At 39.2% G+C, this 24,567-nt stretch overlaps 1 protein-coding gene across 4 annotated transcripts in view; it reads left to right on the plus strand.

The window, feature by feature from the left end:
* The window catches only part of ARHGAP26 (Rho GTPase activating protein 26), a 577,883-nt gene that overhangs the window by 475,323 nt on the left and 77,993 nt on the right, over nucleotides 1-24,567 (plus strand). For all 4 annotated transcript variants that reach the window (XM_007473811.3, XM_007473809.3, XM_003339558.4 and 1 more), the window contains exon 20: nucleotides 11,937-12,090. In XM_007473811.3, coding sequence (XP_007473873.1) covers nucleotides 11,937-12,090 — 154 coding nt within the window. The remainder of the gene's footprint in view (nucleotides 1-11,936; nucleotides 12,091-24,567) is intronic.

Genomic DNA, 24,567 nt, shown 5'->3' on the forward strand with positions numbered 1-24,567 from the left:
ACCTGATTTTGGAGTGGTTCTGCCATTGACTTGCTTTCTTATGTCCCATGAACAAGTCTTATAACTTCGATAATCAGTTTTCTTATAAAATGAAGAGGAATTGAATTTCATCATTTCTGTAGTACCTCGAACTCATCTGTTCAGTGTTCCTTGTGTCACACACACACACACACACACACACACACACACATATGAACTTTAAAATGCAGTGCTCCCAAGATCATTCTCATTTATGATTGCCTCAAAACAGAAGAAAGTGTGTTTTCAGTCTGAGCCTCCAGAGGATGGGAAGCAGAGGAGATCATTGTCCAATCTATAGCTTTCCTTAAACATTGGACCTAGCAGGCAGGGGTCAATGAGTCTCATGCTTGTTGGCTCTAACTGAGGTCACTGAGTGACTTGCCTCATTCTCTAATGGAAACACTTTTCCACTGGGTTCTTTCTCTTGGCCAAGAAAAGCACTGTCATTCTGAGATTACCAGTAGGTTTAGTGTGAAAATCCCTCCAATCACTGAAGATAATCAGAGAAAATCTTTTGACATCAAATGAAGACCAATTGATTTAATTTTGTTAACTAAAGATAGCAGTCTAAAAATGGAGGCCAAACAGCATTTATTTTTGTCAAAGGATCAGAAGGCAGCATGCTCTAATGCTAAGAAACCGAAATCTGGGACCAGAATGCCAGTACTGCTGCTTACTAGTTCTGAAGGCTTAGGCAAGTCATTTTTTCCTTTCTCAGATTCACTTTTCAATGAAATTATAAAATTTCAATAAAATGGAGAGGCTTTTAAGCTGAAGTAGTCCATGAGGATTAGTCAACTTGGATGAGAAAACTATATACATATATATCACCATTTCTTTTAATTAGGAATTTTTAAAAAATTATTTTGAGAAATAGTCCCTAGGCTTTGCCAAATTGCCATTTGTTTCTGTGACTCCCCTCCCCCCAAAAGAGCAAATCCATGGATTACATAATATCTAAGATTCTTCTCTTTTAGCTCACATCGAATTCCATGATTCTACAGTTCCATATTAAACTCAGAAAGGGCAAGCACAAATGCAGATCCACCTTAATGCTGATGATAATGTGGGCGGATGCTGTTTGTGGGAAGCAAAGGGCCCAAAACATGGTTTTCCAGCTTTTTTTACTCCAAGTTTCCCATGCACTTGGGTGTTTCCCAGAGATGGTAAACTTAGAGATTGTTGTACATTCATCATTTTTTTATTGCAAAATTCATTAAGCCACCGTGCCATTATCATCACATCTTGTTGGTATGATATATTACCAGCCTTATTGCAAAATTTTAACAAGGGAGGAAAAGCACACCTCTCCCTACCAGAGTTCGTGAGAGCCCCGGGGTATTTGCTTCTGTTTTCCTGCTGCCTGCCTGAAGAACACTCTTCTCTGCAGACCTCTTTCTTTCTCCTTGCTACCATTCTCCCTTCAGATTTAACATTGTTTTGTGAAGTGGCTAATAAAGATGCTCGGCTTTTGATTTATTGGCTCAGACATTCTAGATCAAGCCTGGCTGTCACTGTGAAAATCGACCATGAATCAGAAATCTACGGTGAAATCCATCAGGCTCTCCTCCTTCCCCCTCCACCTCCAAGTGATGCTGAAAATCTTATTCCTTTCTTGTCTTTCATCACTGTTTAGGCGTTCAGACATGTACAGGCCTGTCAAGACATTTGGATTTGGCTTGGCTGTGCTTGTAATATTTTTTTTTCCCAGCCCCATTTAGGAGAGAGGTCCTCTGTAGTATTTAAAATGGGCATCATTAGAGGGAGTAGGAGATACTTCCTAAGTATTGAAAGTGAGAGAGCTCCTGGATTCCCATGGCAACCACCTGAACAAGTACAATGTCACCGAAATTATTCTGTATTTTTCATCATTTAGTAGCAGTGAATTAAGTTGTGGATTCATGCTTTTTCCACTCCTGTTTTGCGCAAGAAAGACCCTTGACTTAAGGTGGGTGGAGACACATGTTATGAGGCAATTGCAGAAAGGTGCATATGTTACCTTGCCCCTAATTCTTTGGTTACAAGGCAGATCCACTGGTTGATCTTGTTGTAAATATAGTGGGTAGAGCTCTGGACTTGGTGTTGGGAAGAGTTGAATTGAGTCAAATCCCACCTCAGTTACTTATTAGCAGACTCTGGACAAGGCATTGAACTTTGCTCAGCCTCAGTGCCCTTATCTGTAAAATAGGAATAATAATAATAACATCTACCTGATAGGATTATTGTGTGAATCAAATGAAATAATATGTGTAAAGTACTTTGCAAACTATAAAGCACCATATAAATCTGTTAATATCACAATTAGGGATAGGGACTAGATTTGTAATATCATTAGTATAAGGTGCTCGAGGGTGAAGAAACTCTTAACAAAATTTAAGTCAGTACATTCTCTGCAATTTAAAATCTTGGAGAACTTCCCAGAGCTCTGAGAGGTTATGACTTATCCAGGGGTCACCCAGCCAGTTTGCATGTCATAGATGAGAGAAGAACTCAACTCTTTTTGGTTCCAAAGTCTTTATCTTCTATGTCACATCTTTTTTTTTTAATTATTAAATTTTATCTAGGGTTGCTAAAAAGTGCCCTTTGAAAAACATAGCTTATAAGCATGAAATTAAAATTATTTCAATGACCTGCAGATATACTTTTTTCATTCCTTTTGTTTAATATTCATTGGATGCTGGCAATGTATGAGAAACATGTATGAGAAAGTTGGTCCTAGGGATCTAATATATTTTTATTTAATTTTTTATTTATTACTTTAAAATTCCTAGTTAACTCCCTCCTTCCTGTCCACGCATTAGACAAGATATTATTGACATATATAAAACCATGCCTTGTTTATTTCTATTTATCATTTCTTTCCCTGGAGGTGGACATACACAAGTTGATCTCCAACAATATTTCTGTTGCTCTATATAATGTTCTTTTGGTTCTTCTTATTTCACTCTTACCATGTTTTTCTAAAAAACATGATAATTAATCCATTTATCATTTTACAGCACAATAGTATTCTATCACTATTGTGCTATAAGGAATGATGAAGAGAATGGTTTCAGAAAGAGCTGGAAAGACCTACATGAACTGATGCAGAGTGAAATAAGCAGAACCAGGAAAACTTTAAACACAATAACTAAAATATTATCAAACGATCAAATGTGGTAGACTTTGCTACTAACAACAATACAATGATCCAGGACAATTCCTAGGTTCTTTCCTAGATAAAGAATGCTATCCACCTCCAGAGAAATAACTGTTGAAGTAGGAATGTAGATGAAAACATATGATTTATCACATGTTTATCTGGGGTTTTAGTTTCATAAGATTATTCACTTACAAAAATGAATAATATGGAAATATGTTTTGCTTAATAATATAACCCAGAAAAAAATTTTTTTAATTCAAATTTAAAAAAATAGTATTCCTAGGAAAAAATATATATAATCCCAGAAAAAATAAAATTAAAAAAATTCAAATAAAAACAATAGTATTCCTAGAAAATATATATATATACATATATATAGACATATGTGTATATATATAAAATCCCAGAAAAGTTTTTTTTATTCAAATAAAAAACAACAGTATTCCTTGGGGGGGGGGGAATATATATATATATATAATCCCAGAAAAAAATAAAATAAAAAATCAAGTTAAAAAATAATACTATTCCTAGAAAATAAATATATATACTCCCAGGAAAAAATTTTAAATTTTAAAATAAAAAATTGTATTCCATCACAATCATATGCCACAATTGTTTAGCCATTCTCTAATTGATGGCATTCCTTCAGTTTTTAGGTATTCTGACTAGGACACCTTGCAGAATAGCTCTGCCTCCTGGAAGTTTACATTCATTGCTTAGCTAGGACACATATCCAGTATGTCACACTTAGGGTCCATGTGATATATACATGTATTATCCTTACATACTTCCTTCAGCACGTCAGGAATCTATGAGTTATGTCCCCCCTCTCCCCCCCCCCCCATATTCCTCCTTCTACGTAGATCAGCACTCCTCCGTGCCTCTGTGATTAGTTTCAGGAAATGCTGTGACCAAATTAATCAACAAGAAGCTATTTAAATACCTCCTGTGTGCCAGGCTCTAAGCTACAAGAGCAGAAAGGAAAAGATTCTCTGCCCCCAAGGAATTTACAGGAGAGACAGAGTGTACATGTATATATAGGTAGATATAAAGTAGATACAAGGTGATTCAGAGGGGAAGGAATTAGCAGCTGCAGTGGAGGTTGGGAGGGATCTCCATAAAGGCTTCATGTAGAAGATGGTATGAGCTGAACCTTGACTAATGCCAAAGAGACTGACAGACAGAAGTGGGAGGGGGATGGCATTCCAGCAATGAGAGGCAGAGGCAGACAGACACTGCTAATACACTCAGACCAGAGATGCAGGGTTATGTGTGAGCAATATTAGGAAGGCCAATTTGGCTAGACTATTGTGGGCATGGAAACGTAATACCATATGATGCCACGTAATAAAGCAGGAAAAATTCATTGCCTTTTGACCGCCCTTCTGGGGATGAGCATCACCCAACTTAGAAAAGCTCCTTCTCAGGTAACAGATGTAGAGCCTGTCACCAGGTCAGTAATCAGACCCTCTCCATGCTAGGAAGAATTGCTAAAGTGTAAGACTCATTGGTGCAGCCTCCAAGGACCCAGGGTGACTATTCCCTACAAGGAGAAACAATTGAGGATACCCTTTTCAGGGAGTCGATGCCCACTTTTTCTTTCTTCCCTTATGTTCCTATTTCTAGATTTGTGTTTGCTGCCGATGTCATGAAGGAGAGAGACATTGGCAGAAATGTAGGGAAGAGGCAGGCATTTGCATTCTCCATGACGGATCTAGGAATGTACTTCCTCATTGATGTTCTGTTACTTTAACACCCTTTAGCAGTCTCTGTGATCTCATCCGTTTGCCCTTCAGTTAAAATGTTTTTAGAATGCCCATTAGCCCATAATTTTTTTCCCCTCTAGTTAGTAGCTTTTCACCAGCCCTTCCCACACAGCTTGATGCCAGTGTCAGAGTTGGAATGAGTCATCCGCAGTCTGAACAAGTCTGGCATGGCACCCTGAACCCACTAGCAAGGGTAGGGTTTTTTGTTGTTGTTGCTGATTGGGTTTTTCATTTTGTTTTGTTTGGGGTTTTTCTTTGGGGAGGGAGATGGGAGCAGATCAGGTTAACATTTTTTGATGGTGTCTAATCTGCTTCCGGTCTTTTGCCTGTGGGTGCATGCAGATTTGCCTGCTTGGCCAGGATTTTGCCGTCTTATTTCAGCGACTTTCCTGGATGACTTTTTCCCCCTCGGATTTTTCTTGTTTTAGAATTCATTCTAAGTGTAATCTAAGTTTGTCATTGTTGTTTCGCGTTGTGGGTTGTTTTTTTCTGAGATAGTTTGATCTATCAAAATGTTTGATTTGGCATCATTTTTATTCTCTCCCTAAACCCTAAACCTTCCACTGTCTTCGCAATCATCCACCAATAAGAATTTTAGTACTTTAGCATTTATTCAGTTCAGTAAATAGTAGGAGCCTAGCATGTATATGTAAGGCAATAGACGATGGTGTAGTGGATAGAAAGTTGGCCTTGAAGTCAAAAAGGCCCTTCTTCCGCCTCCAAGCTATGTGATCCAAGATAAATTACTTAATCTCTCAGTGCCCTCAGGCAACTTTCTTAAACCTGAAGGTCTTTATATAGGAGCTACCTGGTAGGAGTTTGCATCAGGGAACTATCCTAGATAGATGAACTTAGACCCCCCACTCAAAACTAACTCAAAATGTGGATCATATGTAGGCATCTCACCTCAAATCCTCCTTCCCTTAGTAATTCTGAGTCTACTTCTCTTGAATTCCAAGTTATTTTCAGCTGGCTCCCTTTACTCCCTTGGTGTCTGGAAGATTTGCATGTCATTCACCACCAAGTGAAATTCTAATCAAAAGTTTGCCAGTTAGTTGGCCCTCACTTCATTGGCTGGAAAATGATGAGTTCTTGCCATGAATGTTTTGCTAGCTTGTCTTCTCCATATACAGATATTGTCCTCCATTCTGGGTATTTTATATTATGCTTCACGTTTGTAATTTTGCTTATAGGCCAAAAAAAAAAAAAGTCAAGGAATTCTTCAAAAAGAATTCTAAAACAAAAAGAACAAAATCCCTGTGTCATCCAAATAAAGGGACTACTAGCAAAGCAAACATGAAACTACAAACCTTTAAGCTCTGCTGGGATTCTAAACAATGGCTGCTTTATTCTTATTTTCCTAACCCTGGGAGGCGAAGTCTGAGTCCTCATTTTTCTGTCCTTTTCTTTTCCCTGAGAGGCAATGTGGCAAAGTAGAAAACTGACCTGAAAGGCCCACCTCTGACACATACTGGCTGTGTGACTCTGAGGGAGTCCCTTAACCTCTCATTGCCCTGGACAGTTCTCTAAAAACTACAAATTGCAGAGGGAGTGATGGGTTGACCTGCACTGATAGAATTTCCTCATCTAGGAGTTCCTTATCATTACAGGTCCAACCTGTTTCCTTTTCCCTATTTCATTTCTATCATATATATTTTCTTCTGCCAACTTAGTCTTCTTCTCTTCTCTTTGATCAAAATCACACAATCAAATTATATTTTATATACACTGGGGAAGTAAGACTAATTTAGACATTAATTATTCATCAAGTGCCTACTCTGCAGTGTACTAAGCCTTGAGAATACAAAGAAAAGACTGGCCTCTGCTCTCAGGTAGCCCAGAGTTGAATAGGGGAGACACTGTTAAAACTTATGTGTACCTAATTTTGGACAAGATAGATTGGATATAATAAATAGAAGAAAGGCATTACAATTCAGGAAGGCCAGGGAAGAATTCTAAAAGAAAGTAGAATTTGAGCTGAGAAGTGAAGGAACTGCTAGAAAAATCTGGAGGTAGCAATGAGGAGAGAGAGTATTCCAAGCATAGAAGACACCCTAGACCAGTGATGGCAAACCTTTTAGAGACTGAGAGACCAAACTGCCCTCACACCACATGTGAGCCCCCCACCTAACCCCAGACCAAGGAGGGAGGAAGCACTCCCATTGTACTGCTGGGCAAATGGGGCGGATGATGGGAGAAACGTCCTCAGGCATGATGGAAAGGGGAAAGGGAGCAGACCCATCTGGCACAACAAAAATGTGCCATAGTTTTGCCAACACAGGCCTAGGCAGTCTTAGACAACCAGCGTGGCCAGAGTCTTCAGGAGTAAAAGCCTGCCAGGTGCTACAACCCCATTGTACCAGTGCTGCAAAACTTGGAACTACTCATAAAAGGGTGATCAACCCCAAGGCACCAACACAGCAGCTCACTAAACTGTTGGTCTCAGACCAGAGAAGTAAGAACAAAGGGAGCCAGAAAGGGCACAGTGTGGGGATTGTGTTGCATGCCCTTTACTAAGTCTGAGGGAAAGAGCATGGTATCTAAATGGGGCCATTTTTCACCAATCCAAAGTCACCACAGGCAGCAACCTGGGTTGGGGAACTATGAATTGCCCAGTGAAAAAAATCCCGGATGCCTTGAGATCCAACCCCCAAGGAAACTATCATCAGTCAGAAAGTGAATAGGGGAAAATCAGGAGGGGGGAAGGGAAAAAAGACTGAAATTACTGAAGATCTCCAGAAGAAAAAAGACTTTGAACAGAAGCAAATAAATCAATAGGGAAAACCATAATGATATAAGAAATATGAACTCCAGATCTAGTAAATGATTTTGGGTATCTATGAATAAATACTGCAATAACTAAGAAAAGTGATCCATTTGATAAGATGGATCTTATGGATAAGATGGCTTATGGAATTTAAGGAGAACATGGAACCAACACACACTATTCCTGAATGGTTCAAAGAGAAATGGAAATTGTGATAGCAGAAGTTATGACTTGCACAACAAAAATAATAGGCAAAATTGAAAAACTTGAATTTGCAATGATAAGCCTCACCAAAAAAATAAAAGCAAGAGCAACATATTGTGACAATCTAGAAGGAAAGCAAACAATCAATAACTTCAAAAGAATTTTGTTCATTAATTTTGCAAACAAAACATACAGATCTGAAAGACGGGATGTTCAGAGGCAACCTAAGTATCTTGGAAGAACACAATAGGACAAAAAAACCCTTAAAATCATAATGAAGGAAATAATAGAACTGTCCAGAAATTCTGATCATAGAAAATGGAATTCCAATGGAAAGAATTCACAGATCACCTTGGAAAAAACCCCAGGCTGCAAACTCCAAGAAACATAGTGATTAAATTTAGCAATTCATTTAAAAAACAACCAACCATCTGGAGAAAGATCTCTAAATACAAAGAAAAGGGCATTTGAATAATACAAGACTATTCCACACCCATTAAATAAAAGGAAGAGGGAATGCTCTGAAGAGCAGGATGAGCCCCAGGATGACCTGCCCTGTAAATCTTAGCTTAACCATACATAGAGGGGAAAAAATGGATATTCATTCATAGATATTTGAAACATTTTAATAAGGAAAACCAGAATTGCAGAGATTATTTGCTTCTTGAACATTTCATACAATAGAAGTATAGGAGGTTGCAGCAACCAAGGACACTAACAGCATAGGGACCAGTAAGAAACTTTCCAAATGTACACAGACAAGGGTGAAGGCAGAAATCTGGTAGGGGCACAGTGAAGAGTTGGGCATTGGGCATTTTGGACAGAATCTGGCAACATCCTGCCTATCGGTAAATAAATGTATTTTTTGTTTTGTTTTGTTTTTGTGGGACTATTACAACATAGGGGATATATGAAAGGAGAGGTAGGAGGAAAGGGATACTGAGAAACATGATGTGCAAAAAGGTACCACTTGTGTTCTCAGAAAGAAACATTGGGGAGTGGGGTAGAAGGATTGGAAAAGGTAAGAGGCTTTGCTTTGCTGGTGGGAGAGTACTTTACTAATTAATAGCTTCTATGGATGAAGAGAAATGATCTGTGAAGGAAGATAGGGACCTTGTACTGGGTTTGGTCTGTGAAATTTGTTGCTTGGAAAGTCGACTCATCCTATCTCTGGAGAAGTAGAATTTGAATCCCTGTAGGCATCTGGCACTTGGGAAAGTGGAAAAAACATGGACTCAGGGAGGAGATATTCTCCCCACATACACCTACCCCAATATGAAGCCCCAAATGTCTCTGGTCTACTCAAATAAAATGCTTACTTCATACTCAGATGATCTTTTTTAAGTCTTGAACTTCTTAGGGGATATTTTATTGTTCTCAGTTTGACTACTTTGTGCAAAGGAAAACTTTACTCAGACTGATTCATACTGATAAGTGGCACATTCATTCCCTTTGTGAACCCCTAATTATATAATTTTAGAGTTGTTTGCCTTCTACAGTAGCAACATCCCATATTGTATAATAAATGACCCTCGTTGCTCCTCCTACATCTTGGCTTAACATAACTTTTGTGGTTTCTGGTACGTTATTGATTCTCCCTTCTGGGACTTAGACTCCTAAATGAGTGCTTGCTGAATGTTTCTAAATTTCAGGATTTTACTTAATATAAGGTTTTATCTAGGGTAAAAATTTTGGGTTTTCCTGAATATAAAATTTTTGGCCTTCTTATAATCTTCTTTAGGGCAAGGATTGTTTGATTTTTATATTCATATCCATCTTTGTACTTAGTAGGCACTTAATCTTTGTTCGATTGAATTAATTGGCAAGTCTATGGTTCTTAAGGGTCTTTCACTAGGTCTTTGTCCAGGTCTTAAAGAGGGGGAGATGGGGAAAGGCCTATGTCTTCTTTGGTAGTCAGAAATTCTATACTGCTATTTCACTATGAAGTGATGGCAGAGGCAATATGGCAGAGTTGATTGAGGGTTAGATTTGGAATATGGAAAACTTATTGAAGAAGCATAATAATAATCTCCAAAGGGTGCTCTAAGTCTTAAATAAGATGACATAGGCAAAACACTTAATGCCATATAAATATGTTTATTAGTAACATTTTCTTAGGAATTTTTTTCAGTGGGCATGACTCATATAAGGGTCTAGCATCCTGGCACCTTTCCCCCTTTCATTGAAAAAAGGACCAGGGTCAAAAATATGATTTTGAATCCACAATAGAAACAGATATTGGCCTCATTGCTCCCTTTCCAATGACATTGGGTCAATACAAATAATTTTAGGGATAGAACAGGACTCTGAAAGAGTAACAAAATTGTTCAGTGGGGAATGATCAGGCACTCTGCTAGACTAGACTTTGTGTAAGGTGTTTACCTGACAGCTTCTTCAGATAATTACACAAAAGTTAAATGAATTTGAATTTTCTAAATAATGAATGACTCAATTTTTAAAGATTGGTGGTGTTACTTATTTGTTTTAGTTGTGTCTGACTCTTTGTGGCCCCATTTGGGGTTTTCTTGGCAAAGACGGGGGGGTGGTTTGTCATTTCCTTGTCCAGCCCATTTTACAGATGAAAAAACCAAGGCAGGGTTTAGGGGCTCGCCTAAGGACCCACAAACCAGATTGAACCCATAGGCCCTCCTTTCTTGAGCCCAGCTCTCTCGCACAATGTCACCATGCTGTCCACCTAGCCGACTGAGCCGACTGATCCTCCCTATTAATACTGCTTAGTGTGGATGACCAAGAGCCCAACTGTAGCTCAGAACTCTAGAGCTCAAGAGATCTACCCACCTTGGTCTCATCCTCAGCCTCCCCAGAAGTAGGGACTATAGACTTGTGCTCCCATGCCTAACTATGTCATTCTCAAGCAATCATGTTTGCTTTATTCTTTAAATTATTTTCTCAGTTTTTAGAAGACACAAAGAAAATAGAGATGAGCATGATCTAATGGTTAGGGAACTTTTAGTAGTCAGACCTAAGTTCAAGTCCTTTCTCAGACATCTATAAATGTAAGACTCGGTGTATAATAGTGATTTCATAGTATATATAAGTTATTTCATAAGCCCCAGTTAACGCTCTCAGTCTAGACCAGAAACTTCAAGGCAGTTGCTGATTTACACATTGATAGAGTTTCCTCATCAGGAGTTAAAAATCAGAGGCCCCCATAAAAACAAGCCAGGCTCTATAAGCTGTATTTAATTCTATAAACTCAGTCATTTTCCTGAGAGGTCCCTTTTCTTGGAGACCAGTAGACTTCTTGGGACTCAGGTTTATTTTATATATTTTACATATATACAGATTGCCCTATAGCAAATTTCATTCTACTTTTCCAAGCTATTATAAGCCACAATTAAATGAAGTGCTTTAGAGAAACAGAAAAGAAAAGAATGATAGGGGAAAGGGATTCAGTGTCCAATGCTGAGTGCAATAGGACTTCAGGTAAGAGGTGCTCAGAGGAACATTTAAGGCAGAGAGCCTATGCAGGTATGACACACAGAACACAGTATTCCAGATGTGATCTGAGCAAGGCAGAACTGCTGAAGTATATATAGGTGGGGTTGTAGATAAGAGTGCTGCCCTACAATCAGGAAGACCTAAATTCAAGTCGGCTTTCTTCACTGAACTGCTAAAGAAATCTCTCTCTCTCTCTCTCTCTCTCTCTCTCTCTCTCTCTCTCTCTCTCTCTCTCTCTCCCTCCCTCTCTCTCCCCCCCCCGTCTCTCTGTCTCTGTCTCTCTGTTTCTCTCTCTGTCTCTGTCTCTCTTTCTTTCTCTCTCTCTCCCCCTCCCTCCCTGTCTCCCTCAGTCTCTCTCTTTCTCCCCCCTTTCTCTCTCCCTCCCTCAGCCTCCCTTTCTTTTTCTGTCTTACACACACTCTTTTTCTCTTTCTCTCTCTTGACTTTTTTCCTTTTCAGTTTTTAGAATCCATGAAAACAAAGAGAGCCCCTCAAATCCTGTTGCTCATTTTTTTATGTATCTTTTCTAAAATTTAACACCACAAACTAACTGTGAGTTTATACTTCCTTACAGAAGAACAAAGAAACAGCCTCATCAACTCCAGTCTGGAATCTGTTGTCTCTTCAAATGCCAACAGCATCCTTAATTCCAACAGCCCTCTGCAGCCCAGTGTGAATTCAAGTGACCCTGAGCTGGAAGTGATGAAACCCACTAGGCCCAGTTCACTGTAAGTATGGTACTCACCACTTTATGTCTCTCCCACCCCGAATCTATTACTCTGGCACCCTTCTCCCAGTATCTATCTTGTGAAATAACTTAAATATTTTTTTTCAGAACAGCTTTGTGGCCTTTACCATCAACATTTTCCATTTTTAAAGCTTGAATTTGTATTCTCAACATGCTACTGCTTCTTGCCGCCAGTGATGTTTTATTTACTAGGCTTGTACTAACAGGGTCCTGCAGAGATGCCTCTAAGAATGGCTTCAATCAGTCCAGGCATCTGGCAAAGAAAATGATTTCTTTCTAGTGTTACAAGAGTGAAGTGAGTGCAGCCGGTTTATATGTCTATGTCCCCTTTGCTTCGTGTTGTTTCACACCCCCCTTCCCCCATGACACTGAGAAATTTCAGAGTCATCTCTGTTTCCAGTCCCAAGGGAGAAACCTCCAAGTGGTCACTTTCTCTCCACCTCCTCACACCTCAGGATACCAGAGGTCTCACACCAGTGGCTTGGCAATCAAAAAGGAAATACCTCCCTGCTTAGGTCCTGGGGAGTTTGTGTGCCCACAGAGAAAGCAGCCAACTCCAGGACTTGCTCAGATGCCCCATGGAGACCACACAGCTCCATGCAATTGGGGCCAGAAAACTCTCCCCCTCTTTGTGAGCCCCACTCCACAAGTCTTAGCCGATTCCTACAGACCACACCATAAATCAAGTCCTTGCATGAAGAAGGGAAGCTGAGGACTAAACTCTCAGATGACATTTTTCTAAAGACTAGAGAAAACTCAAATTTGCTTTGTTCTCCTAACCTTGTTAAGAAGGTAGCAAAATTCAGTCGCAGGCATGCTAAGTTGCTTCAGAGAACTCCACTCATAGAACATGAGGAATCCTGGTGAAGTGAATGAGGGAGGAGAAACCAAATTTGCCAGCCTTTTCCAAGCTCCAGCATTGTGTATAAATCGATAGCATGAGGGTGAGTCGGTAACATAAATTGAGCTCAAATCATCTTCTTCCTGGGAGGTACTGTGAGGGAATGGTGAGGGGAAAGTGATTTAGAAATTCACTTAGAGGGGCTGTCATGATGCCAATGTATTTATATTTATTCTGAATTAATTTCGATAGAAAACAATCAATTTTTATTTTGTGATAGCTCTGTGTGCTCCCACTAATTTCTGTCAAAGGAGCATCTTCATTCTTGACTTGGGAAGATTTTAATGTGGCAAATTGTATGCAGATATTCCCAATGGGTAGAATGAAGTTCCTTCTATTTAACCTCATTCATGTCTAGACAGTGAGGCTCTTCTATTTCTCCACAGCTAGAATTTTTACAAGTAACTCAAAATTCTGCGTGTGCGTGTGTGTGTGTGTGTGTGTGTGTGTGTGTGTGTGTGTGTGTGTGTGTAAGGGGGATATGTAACACTGAAATGGTTCTGTATTTCTCTTCTGTGTTTACTCTTTTGTGCCTAGCCATTGATAGCTGTTTGTTGCTCAGTTAGAGGCTGAATTCCCAATCCATTTTGCCTAATATCCCCTGATTTGGTCCAGTCAGTACCGACTAATAGGCTTTAATCTTTGCCTGTGGTTGCAGGGAGCAGCGTGCCCTCTGAGTATTCTGTTGAGTACAATGTGTACAAAGAAGCAGCGTTGCCGGCTCGGTGGAGGACAGGGACAGTGGTTTTTAAACATTTCTGAAGGTTTTTATGGGGATGAATGGGAAGGGAATCCTGGGTTGTGTGTGTTACACTGTGTGGCTTGAATTTCATAAAACATGGAGGGGGGGGTAGAAGGGAGTGACTTGGCTTTCTTTGTGTTTTCCAACTCCATTTTTCCATATACTGCAGTGTTCCAACCACATTGGAGTCTCCATTGCTAGCCTCAGGAGGGATATCCCTATCAGGTTTCTGTGGGCTAACCAAATCTTACCTGCCTACCATAGAAAAGTCAAGACCTGTCATCATGGGTGGGTACAGTTCTGAACTAAAGAATCAGGAAGCCTAGGTCCAGACCTGGTCTCTTATACCAGCAATATGAGCATGGTAATGTCTTGCATCTCAGTTGCCTCATCTGTAAAAGGAGAAAGATAATAACTGTTTTTACCTCTCAGAGTTGTTTTTTGGCTTTTTGGGGAGGCTCACATGAAACCAGTATGCAATGCATTTTGTAAACTTTAAAGTACTAGATACATTTTACCTATCTCAGTGGAAGGCCAGAGCTGAGAATTAGTTCCATTCATTTTCTTTGTCAGCAGTTGGGAAGTGTGTGGACAGAGTTGTTTCTCCCTAATTTCATACCATCCAAGTCCAGTCCAATCCATTTTTTAAATTTTATTTAAACTCTTACCATCCGTCTCAGAATCAATACTAAGGCAGAAGAGTGGTAAGGACTAGGCAATGAGGGTTAAGTGATTTGCCTAGCATCACACAGCTAGGAATTGTCTGATGCCAGATTTGATCTCCATTGCCAGACTTGGCTCTGTAACCACTGAGCCACTTTACTGCCCCTTCCAACAAGCATCTCCTTTGGCAAGGTACTGTGTTAGAGGTCAAGGTTAAAAGACTGCCCCTCTAAAATAAAAACCCACCCTATCCCTGCCCTCATTGGGCTTATATTCACTAAGTTAAATCAAGTAAAAATCTGCCAGATATAGAAAACCTGCTCTGGATGACAAAAGAATGATAATTCTAGAGCATTGTTCCCTGCCAAATCTCTAGATCAGCATGCAAGTCTAAGCATTTTTCTTATTTACTTCTCACATTAGGATAATGGCACAATTTCTTCCATTTTCAGATGTGAAGCCAAACTCCCAGGGAGGGATACGTACGTGAATGGTGTTGAGACCACCACAAGTATCTTTCCCTCATTTGCCCTCATACCTTTCTTTGCTTGTGATCTGCTGAATAGGCAATAGATTGGGATGATCATTTAGAGTAAATAAAGACTTGACTTGTCCTGAAATAAGTGAGAAGTCTAAGGCCCAAGAAATAAGATACCACATATTAGTGGAGGCACTGTGTTCATGTAGACTCACTTTCATTTGTATGTTTTGCACGAAACTCTGCACGGAAAGTTTTGTAGATAGGTATGACTCAGCCTCTTGACCACTTGCTTTCAGCCCTTTTTCGAGATACTTATGTTATCCACTCTCATGATTTCTGTTGAAATGTTTTGTTAGTAAGAACAAAATTAACCAAAATAGCTCACATTTACATAGCACAACACATTTTACAAAGCACTTTCTTTATGATAACCCAGTGAAATGGGCAAACATGATTACCTCAGTTTTTCAGCTGAGGAAATTGAGGCAGAGAAAATGTAAAGGATTTGCCTAAAATCTAGTAAGAATTGGTTCTGGGGCTTCTTGAGATCTTCTGACCATAAGACCAGTGCTCTCTCATTTGCCCTTCACTGCCTTCACATCACTACTTCCAAGACGCAGTCATCCATTTAGATTAAGAAAGGCCATCTTAATATTAATCAATTAAATAAAATTTTTTTAAAGGGCCAAAATAACTTCTTTCAGCCTGCTTGACTTTTTTTTTCCAGAGAAGAAGTAAAGCCAGTTGATCATGAAAAGGAGTAGAATTAGATTTTAAAGAAAACAGGATGTCTCTATCTTTTCTTTCCTTTTGTCTCCTTCCATCAGAAAAAGAAGGTCACTGTAGGGCCTGGGGAGACCAGTGGGGCATCAGCAGGCACCCAGCAATGAGAACCGAAAAATTTCATTTGCCTACCATCAGGGCTTAGGTACCTCGGGCACACGGGGCAGTGGCTTTTTCCACGACAGCAGGAAACCTCTCTGATACCCTGAAGGTGATCTTGTTCCTGTGGCTTAGATGGTCTTGGCACTAAATCAAGTGTGAAAGGTAAAAGCGGGCTTCAGTTCAGAGCCTTGCCAGGGAGGTACTGCCAGGCCAAAGTTATTTAACAGAGGCTCAACAGGCTCCCTAGGAAAGGTTGATAGCCAAACAACAATTCAAATGCCATTCTGGAGATGTAAGATAATGTCGTTATATATCATTTTAAAATCAAGTCATCTAATCATTACTACATACCTTTTATATGCCCAGAATGGACCATATAATGGAAGGTCTGGGTCCATTTCCAGTGTCAAGTATTTGCTAATGCTGTGACTCTAGGCAAGTTACTTGACTTCTCTGAAACTGATTTTTTTTTTTCATCTTTAAAATGGGGAGGAGGCAGCTGGGTGGCTCAGCAGATTGAGAGGCTGGCCTAGAGACAGGAGGTCCTGGGTTCAAATGTGGCCTCAGACACTTCCTAGCTGTGTGACCCTGGGCAAGTCACTTGACCCCCATTGCCTAGCCCTTTCCACTCTTCTGCCTTGGAGCCAATACACAGTATTGACTCCAAGATGGAAGGTAAGGGTTTAAAAAAAAGGGGGAGACATAATGTCATCTACCTCAGCATTGTAGAGAGAATCAAAAAGAGATGATGTGTGGAGATTATCTTGGAAAGCTTAAAACTTGGAATAAATATGAATTATTATTATAATTTCTTCTTCTCTAGAGGAGAGCAGAGCTATCTGGAGCAGCTAGGTGGTGTGCTGGATAGGGGACCTGGCCAAGAGTTAGGAAGAACTAAGTTTAAATCTGACCTCTGGCACTTAGATGCCTGACTCAGAGCAAGCCACTTAACTTCTGTTTGGGATAATAATAGCACCTGTCTCCCAGGGGCATTGTGAGGATCAAGTGGAGACTGTAATTGTTTAATTAACTGCTGTGCATTGTAAGTGCTATATAAATGTTAACTGCCACTCTTGTTGTTATTATTAATATTAAAATTATTATTATTGTAAAATTCTTAGCAGAAAGCCTAGCACATAGTAAGCACTATATAATGTTAGCTATTATTATTTTTGTTGTAAAAATTTTAGAACAGTATCTGGCACATAATAAGCACTTTATAAATGTCAGTTGTCATCATTATTGTAAAATGCTTATTAGCACAATGCCTGGCACATGATGCTATATAAATGTTAGCTATTATTATTATTATTAGGCATGGTCCTTGCTAACAGTATTGATGAGAAGGCAAAGTATATTCACGTGAAAACAGTACAAGCAGCCTGTATCATGAAGTATATAGAATAGTATTGATTTTAATGCTCTTAGAATTCAGAGAAATGAGAGATCAGTGTTTACTAATTAGAGGCTGTGCTGCTTGCTACCTATTTGATCTTTGGAAACCTAACTGACTTTGTGAATCCTTTTCAAATCTTCAATTTTCTCTCCAAATGAGGGGTTATGGACTGGATACTTTCGCAAGTCTCAATTGGATCTGGATCTGTAGGAAACCATAGTGATTTTGTGGATAAAGTAAGCTAAGCCTTGACAAATCAAAAATAGAGGGCATCCCAGATAGAGATTGCCATTGGAGCAAAAATGTAGGAGTGGAAATAAATCTGACATGTAGTGGACAAAAAACAAGCAGAGGTTTTGATAGAAGATAAGACAGGTGGAAAGTTGTTTTATGACTTTCAGAATCTCATTTTAAGGTAAATGTCTCTAAAACATTAAGAAACAAACAAAGTTTCATCACCAATGACTGAGGTAAAATGGTAGATGACCCAAACTTTGGTACCAAAAACAAGAGGATATCCTTCCCTGTAATCCTAGCACCGGTGCTGATAAACTTAGACAATTGACCTGTCCTCTGTGCGCCTGTTAGCCTTTTTTTCAGATTCCAGAGAAAATGGGGCCAGCCTATCTTCAAGGGCAGGGTAGTGTGTCTTGTACTTGTTTGCTATAAAGATGAAAACAATTATATGATGTACTTCATGTTTATAAACAGCTCTTTTTTTTGTAGTAGCAAAGAACTAAAAAATAAGAGGCTGTTCAGCATATTGGAAATGGCTGAACAAATTATAGTATATGAATAATATTGTACTACAAAAATGGCGAGAGGGCTGATTTCAGAGGAATCTGGGAAAATTCACATGAAATGATGCAGAGGAAAGAAAGGAAAATATAATAAATGTCGGTTGTATAGATGTACGACTTTGAAAGAAATGAGATTTCTGATTAACATAATGATTAACCATGATTCCAGATGACCAGTAAAATATGCAACCCATATCTTGCTAGAGTAGCGATGTACCCAGGCTGAAGAATGAGACATATATTTTTTGATATAGTTGATGCAGGGACTTTTTTTTGCTTCATTATGTATATTTGTTACAAGGGTTTGATTTTTCTTTTTTTCCGGTCAGGGAGGCATGGCAGTTTGATAGCAAAAGGGAGAAAAAATAAAATTTTACTAATTAAAAATTAATTTTAAAATATAATCATATGAAATATTGCTACCATTTTTCTAGTTGTCATCAAGCCCTTGACCACTCCCTTTTAGATACAGATTAGTACTGGAATGGACTTTAGAGGTCATATAGCCCAATCTCCTCCACTAGTTTTCAGATGAGGAAACTGAGGCCAAGAGAGATTAACAATTTGTCATTTGAACAAACCATAGGACAAAGAAATATTTTTTTAAACTTGAGATTGTGTTTACACAGTGTGATAATGCCTCCCAAAAAGTGTTGTGGGACCTGCTGTCAGTAGACTCTCAGGTTCAAGTCCTAGAATCACTACTTGTTAACTGGATCATCTCAGGCCAGTTGCCTTTACCTCTTGGAGATTCATTTGCCCTTAAATAGGCATGATTTGACCAGATCATTGCTGAATTCAATAGGAAGGAGAAGATTTTTTTGGTAAAGGAACATCTGAATTATGCCCTCTTCTCTCATCCTCCAAAGTTACTTTGTAGTTCATGTTTAGTTTTAGGTATACACCTTGTTTCCTCCCAGTGAAATGAAAACTCCTTGAGGTTAGGGACTTTCGTCTCATTATCCTCTAGCATAGCTTTTGGCACTGACTAGGGGCTTTTTAAAAAATGCCTGTTGAGTTGAATGTTAAATGAATGAATTTAAAGGGAGAAAAAATCCCTATGCTGAGACCAACCCAGGCTTTTATTTCTATCTCTAAATCATGATTCTTTTTTGTCTTTCCTTAAGAGACACCACCCCAGGAACCAACTGCCCATAAACAACAGTATAATCATCCTCCCCCAACTCCTCCAAACACACACACACACACACACACACACACACACACACACACACACACACACACACACACACACACGCATTTTCAAGTCATTTCTGGTGACCTAACTGATAAGCCTGCCAAATTCCTGAAGGGCCTGCCAAAGCCCAACATCCCCTCACATCTCAGTGGCCAGTGAGCTGTTGCAGAGCGGCCTCGGGAATTCAGTGGATAAACAAGGCTTGATTCAAATAAAAATTGTTTCTGTTTTTGGAACTCTTCTGACTCCTTTGAAGGATTAATCAGGCTTCTCCTTTATTTAAACCTCTGGAGAAGTCTACATAAAATTTGATGAGGAGAGTCTGATGTCCCCTTTGTCACCTGGTACTTCTGAAGTCTTGGTGGGAAATTTTTTTTTAAAGGCTAATAACCATTCCTTAGTCTCTGATGTAGCTTGGTTTTACCAGAATTTTCACATTTTGGGGAGTGGCATGCTGAGACTTTGTTTTTCTCTTTGAAGACAAATCAGGTTACACAGATTACTTGCAAGGTGTCATCTTGGGCTTCATTTCCATTATCTGTAAAATGAGGGAATTGGGCTAAATGACTCCCTCAAAGGGCCTTCTAACTTGCAGCTCTAATCCAATGATCTCAGTCCTAGTCTCTGGTCAGCATGTAGGAATTCTTCCTTTTTTGAATAAAGGAATCTTAAGATAGCATCTTCCAAGAATTTGAGGTCAACAGCCTGTCAGCATAGACACATCATAAAACCCTTCATGTACAAGCAGTATCTATAATCAGAAGTTTTGAATTAGAGATCAAAACAAGGAAATTTCTCCTGTTTCTCATTTTGCACAATGACAAGCCTGCAATTATGCTACTGTTCACTTTTTGTGTTTTGAAGGGTCTTGGCTTAATTATGTTAGGAAAGAAAGTAGAAGCTTCTAAACTTGAAGGGCAGACCTTTAAAAAGAGCTGTTCCCAAGAGTTAAGAAAACATATATAACTTTAAAGAGGTAGGGAACTTTGGGTGTGGAATTTTGTATATACCTTTCAGTCAGGGCCAGTATATTGATTGGTTGGTTCTGTTAAATTTGTTTTCTCTTTGTTTTTTTATATTTGCTATGAGAGGGGGAAGCTGGGTGGTCCAGCAGATTGAGAAGCCCTGGGTTCAAATATGGCCTCAGACATTTCCTAGCTGTGTGATCCTGGGCAAGTCACTTAACCCCCATTGCCTAGTCCTTCCCACAGTTCTGCCTTAGAACTAATTAATACACAGTATTAATTCAAAACATAAGGTAAGGATTATAAAGATAAAAATAAAATATTTGCTATGAGAAATGGCTTACTGGAAAAAAGAAGATATTCAGAAATGAAAATGATTTTAAAACAATAGGTGTTATTAAAAATAAGAAATATTTAAGAGAGTTGCTTCTTCCCTTCCTCATAAGTTTGTTAATAAAAATAAAGTGTGTCTGCTATCTACTTGTGAATTTTACAGGAAGAATTCCTAGCAAGCATGAAGAGATAGGGGCATAGTTTTAAAAAGATGCCCAAATGCCCCCAAAATATGAATACATAGGCTTTCTATTGATTGTGCCAGCTCCTATAAAGCCCCTCCCAGGTCAAGTCAAGTCACACAATAGTAGATTTAGGAGTCAGATGGGAGAAGAAAGCCATGCCGCCCTTGGGCCTGAATGATCTAAAAGTATAAAAATTAGCTTGATACCATCCTAAGGAGGCTCATAGGCTCAGAATTTACAGGGGAAATGGTACAGATGAGGAGCCTGAGGCTCATAGGCATTAATGGGCTTGCCCAAGATCTGAGAGCTGGCTTTTGAACCCAGGGTCCTCTGTCCTCTGATTCCAAATTCCCCTATTTTCCCACTGTACCACACTGGTAAATAAATCAAGAAAGTAGTTCCCTTCAGCTCTTATCTTATCATCCGTGCTTTCTTACAGTACTCTGCCATCACAATTTTGAAATTAATAAGTACCACATTGATTTTTGTTTTAAATTTTCTTTTATTTCAGTGTTAAACTCCTTGTATGGCTGTTCCAGTCTTGAGAGTTTGTGCCTCTTATAGCACCAGTCAACTCATAGGGCATGTTTGTTTGCTCATAATGTAATGAAGAGAAATTATTGCCCAAGGGGAGGGGGTGGAGAACTCTCTGTAGATGTGAAAATCTCTATTAGTTCCCTACAGCTTCCCAGTGCTCTGTGCTTACATCACCAGTAGAGGCAATTTTCAATAGCTGATTATCAGAGAGGACATAAGATAAAAATAGCTTCTCACCCTCTGCTGTTACCTTAGTCCTGCCTCAGTCTTATTTCCTTGCCAGAAAAGTTTATTTATTTTTTTTTACTCCTCCTTTTCAGTCTACTGCAGCCTCAGTTGCTAAATAGCAACCAGAAAACATGAGGAGCAGTTGAAGAGGGAACCTTTGGAACTGCTAGAACTGCTATATGACCTTGGGACTGTAAAGGACAGTGTCCAACTTCCCAAGATGCTCCTGGTTTTTAAAAGCAAATGAATAATAGAATTACAGTAAACAGACAAACGTTGATCAATAGTGATAATGCTGAGATTGACAAGTCCGGTTCCCAAAACTGGCCTGTGAATTGCTGAAGCAATTACACCCAGGTGGAAAGTTAACGGTTTTATTCTGTCTCTCTTAAACTGTATTTCTGGCAACACTGAGATTTAAGGGGGGGGATGTTTTCTCTACCTTGATCTTCTCCTTAAAATGTTGGTGACACCGAATTCTCTAAGCCAACACATCTCAGAATTGGGAGAAACTCCTAATAAACATAACCAACTCAAGGAAATCAAATTTTTGCATTGGAAACAGGCGTTTCTGGCCACCATCTTTCAGGTTTCCTTGTTTGACTTTTTTCATTCCAGCAGTTATTCAGTCCTGTTCATTGATGCTCATTTCATGGCTTTGCATTTCTTTCCTAGACACCACCCCTATTCCAGGCTACACAAGGCAGCCTGGCCTCCACACACATCCTGGGAGTTGCCTCAGCCCCTATTCTACCAAGTAATTCTGAGCTGCACTCACTATGTGTCTTTGGAGAGTGTTGTTATTGTGAGAAATGTCTTTTTTTTTTCTGACTGGCTCTGTGTTAGTTTTCCCTGTTCCAGCCAAAGCCTCACTCAACAATCAGGAACTTGATAGCTTTTCACTTGGTTAAGGCTCCAGATTCCTGCCTGATGACCACTCAAATCTTCATGTGTTTGCTTTTTAGTGGTTCTTCTTTTTTTTTTAATGGAAAAACTGCTCTATTTGACCCACACTTCATGAGTCAGCAGGGTTTCTTTCCCATGCCAGATGTCTGTCAGTAAGAACTCAGGGGGAGAAAAAGATGGGAGATGAGGGTGTTTACAAACAAAGGTTCACTATTCAGCATAATGAAAATCTCACATGGAAAACAGGATTCCTCCCCTTTGCCCATCCCCTTACACATACCATTTTGTTGTTGTTGTTCTCATACTCTAAAGATGAGGAACAACCTGGCATAAAGCGGAGAGAAGGCCTTCCTTAGAGTCAGGAAGACCAGTCCAACTTCTGACACATACCGGCTGTTTAGCCCAGCATGACTGACTGGATCAGAAAAGTACAATCAAATAATCTTTCGTGGCCTCACACAATTCTCTAGAAGTTACAGATGGATTGTCAATCTGCATCACTGGATTTCCATGACAGACAGATAGGAAGAACATTAAATCTAACCTCCTTCCTCCACCATTTTGCTGAAGAGGAAATGGAAGCACCAAGAAATTAAAAAACTTCCCCAGGGGGATACACAACTAACCCTCTTGGCTTCTAGTCCAGTTCCCTCTCCTCTGTCATGCTGCTCCCTGATGAGACGCTAAGCCCAGAGCAAAAAATATTACCTCTCTCTAAAACTCTTATGTTATTATTTAACTAACCCTTCATTTCCATGCATTCAAATGGAATACAGAATACATTCAAACACTTACCAACCCATCAACAAAGCCACATTTCAAAAAAGTGGGCCACATTTTGTGAAGGGAAAAACAGCTCCCCAAAAACTATATCTTAACGATCTCAGATTATTCTAAAGTTTGGGGCATGTTTTTTTCCTGAATTTCATCAGTTTTTGTAAGCCTTGACATTCTCATCTTTTTGTGAAGATTTCAAATTCTAAAATGCCCTGTTCTTTTGAGATCTCTGACCAAAACATATGTATGTTTGTGGATATTAAGTACTGAAGGAAATCAAGTTTTCATTTTGGAAATGCATTTTTGTTCACAGTCTTTCAAGATTTCTTGTGCGGCTGAATGAATGTGCAATCCAGATAAATAAAAATCATGAAAAATTGTGCTAAAATTAAAATACCTCTGATCACTTTTTTATAACTCCTTGTTAGGAATTTATAAGACCGTGGGCAATTGACTTAACCTCTTTGGGCCTTTTCAGTCATCTGTAAAATGAGACAGTTCAACAGTCTCTAAGATTTTTTCCAACTCAAAGATACCATGACCTATGAAGAAAGCAGATAGTAATTTCTGTGGGGAGCAAATGTATCTCCAAACAAAATTGGGTCTTCTGTCCTGCATGGGTCCTACAAAAACAAGCAGCATTGACTTCTTTTTAACTTCTTTCTATTAAATTCATCTGCCACGCATTGTTGGCATGGGATGTGGTGCTCACAGCATTAAAATTTCTGAAGCTCTCCCCATTTCTAGAATATATTCCCTTCTCACTCCCACTTAGAATTCCATTTCTGTCAAAGCTCAACTCAAATGCTCCTGAATCCTTCCCAGAATGATTTTGTTTATATGTATGGATGTGTGCATGTCATCTGCCCCCAAGAGAATATGAACTCCTTAAGGGTAGAAACAGTTTCATTTTTGGCTTCATACCTCCATCACTCAGCTTAAGGCCTGCTTGGCCCATACAGTGCTATCTCTTTTTATCTTATAATTGCCATATATATATCTATCTATCTGTGGCACTCTTAATAATTCAGTTTAATTCTTCAAGCATCTATTAAGCATCAACTCTTTGCAAGACCACATGCTAGGCACTAGTGGTACAAATAGAAGTTGCTTGTGGGTAGATTAACTACAAATTTAAAAAAAACAAAGATTTGACATATTCATGGAGGATATAACACAGAATCTTAGATCTAGAACTAGAACAAAAACCTAGAGTTCATCTAATTCAACTCCCTCTTTTATACTAAGATTAAGTGACTGGCACACATAGTGTCAGGGGAGAAATTGAGAACTTGTGTTCCTCTGACTCTAGAACCAACAGCCTAAATTTACACACCTCAATATGGCATTGATACACAGTAAATAGGGGGAAAGTTTTAATATGAGAAGGGATCAAGAAGGGGCCTCTTGTAAGAAGTGATATATCTTTTCCCCCTCTCAATTACATGTAAATGAAATTT

The sequence above is a fragment of the Monodelphis domestica genome, chromosome 1 (genome assembly GCF_027887165.1).
Source record: "Monodelphis domestica isolate mMonDom1 chromosome 1, mMonDom1.pri, whole genome shotgun sequence".
In the NCBI taxonomy this organism is placed as follows: domain Eukaryota; kingdom Metazoa; phylum Chordata; class Mammalia; order Didelphimorphia; family Didelphidae; genus Monodelphis; species Monodelphis domestica.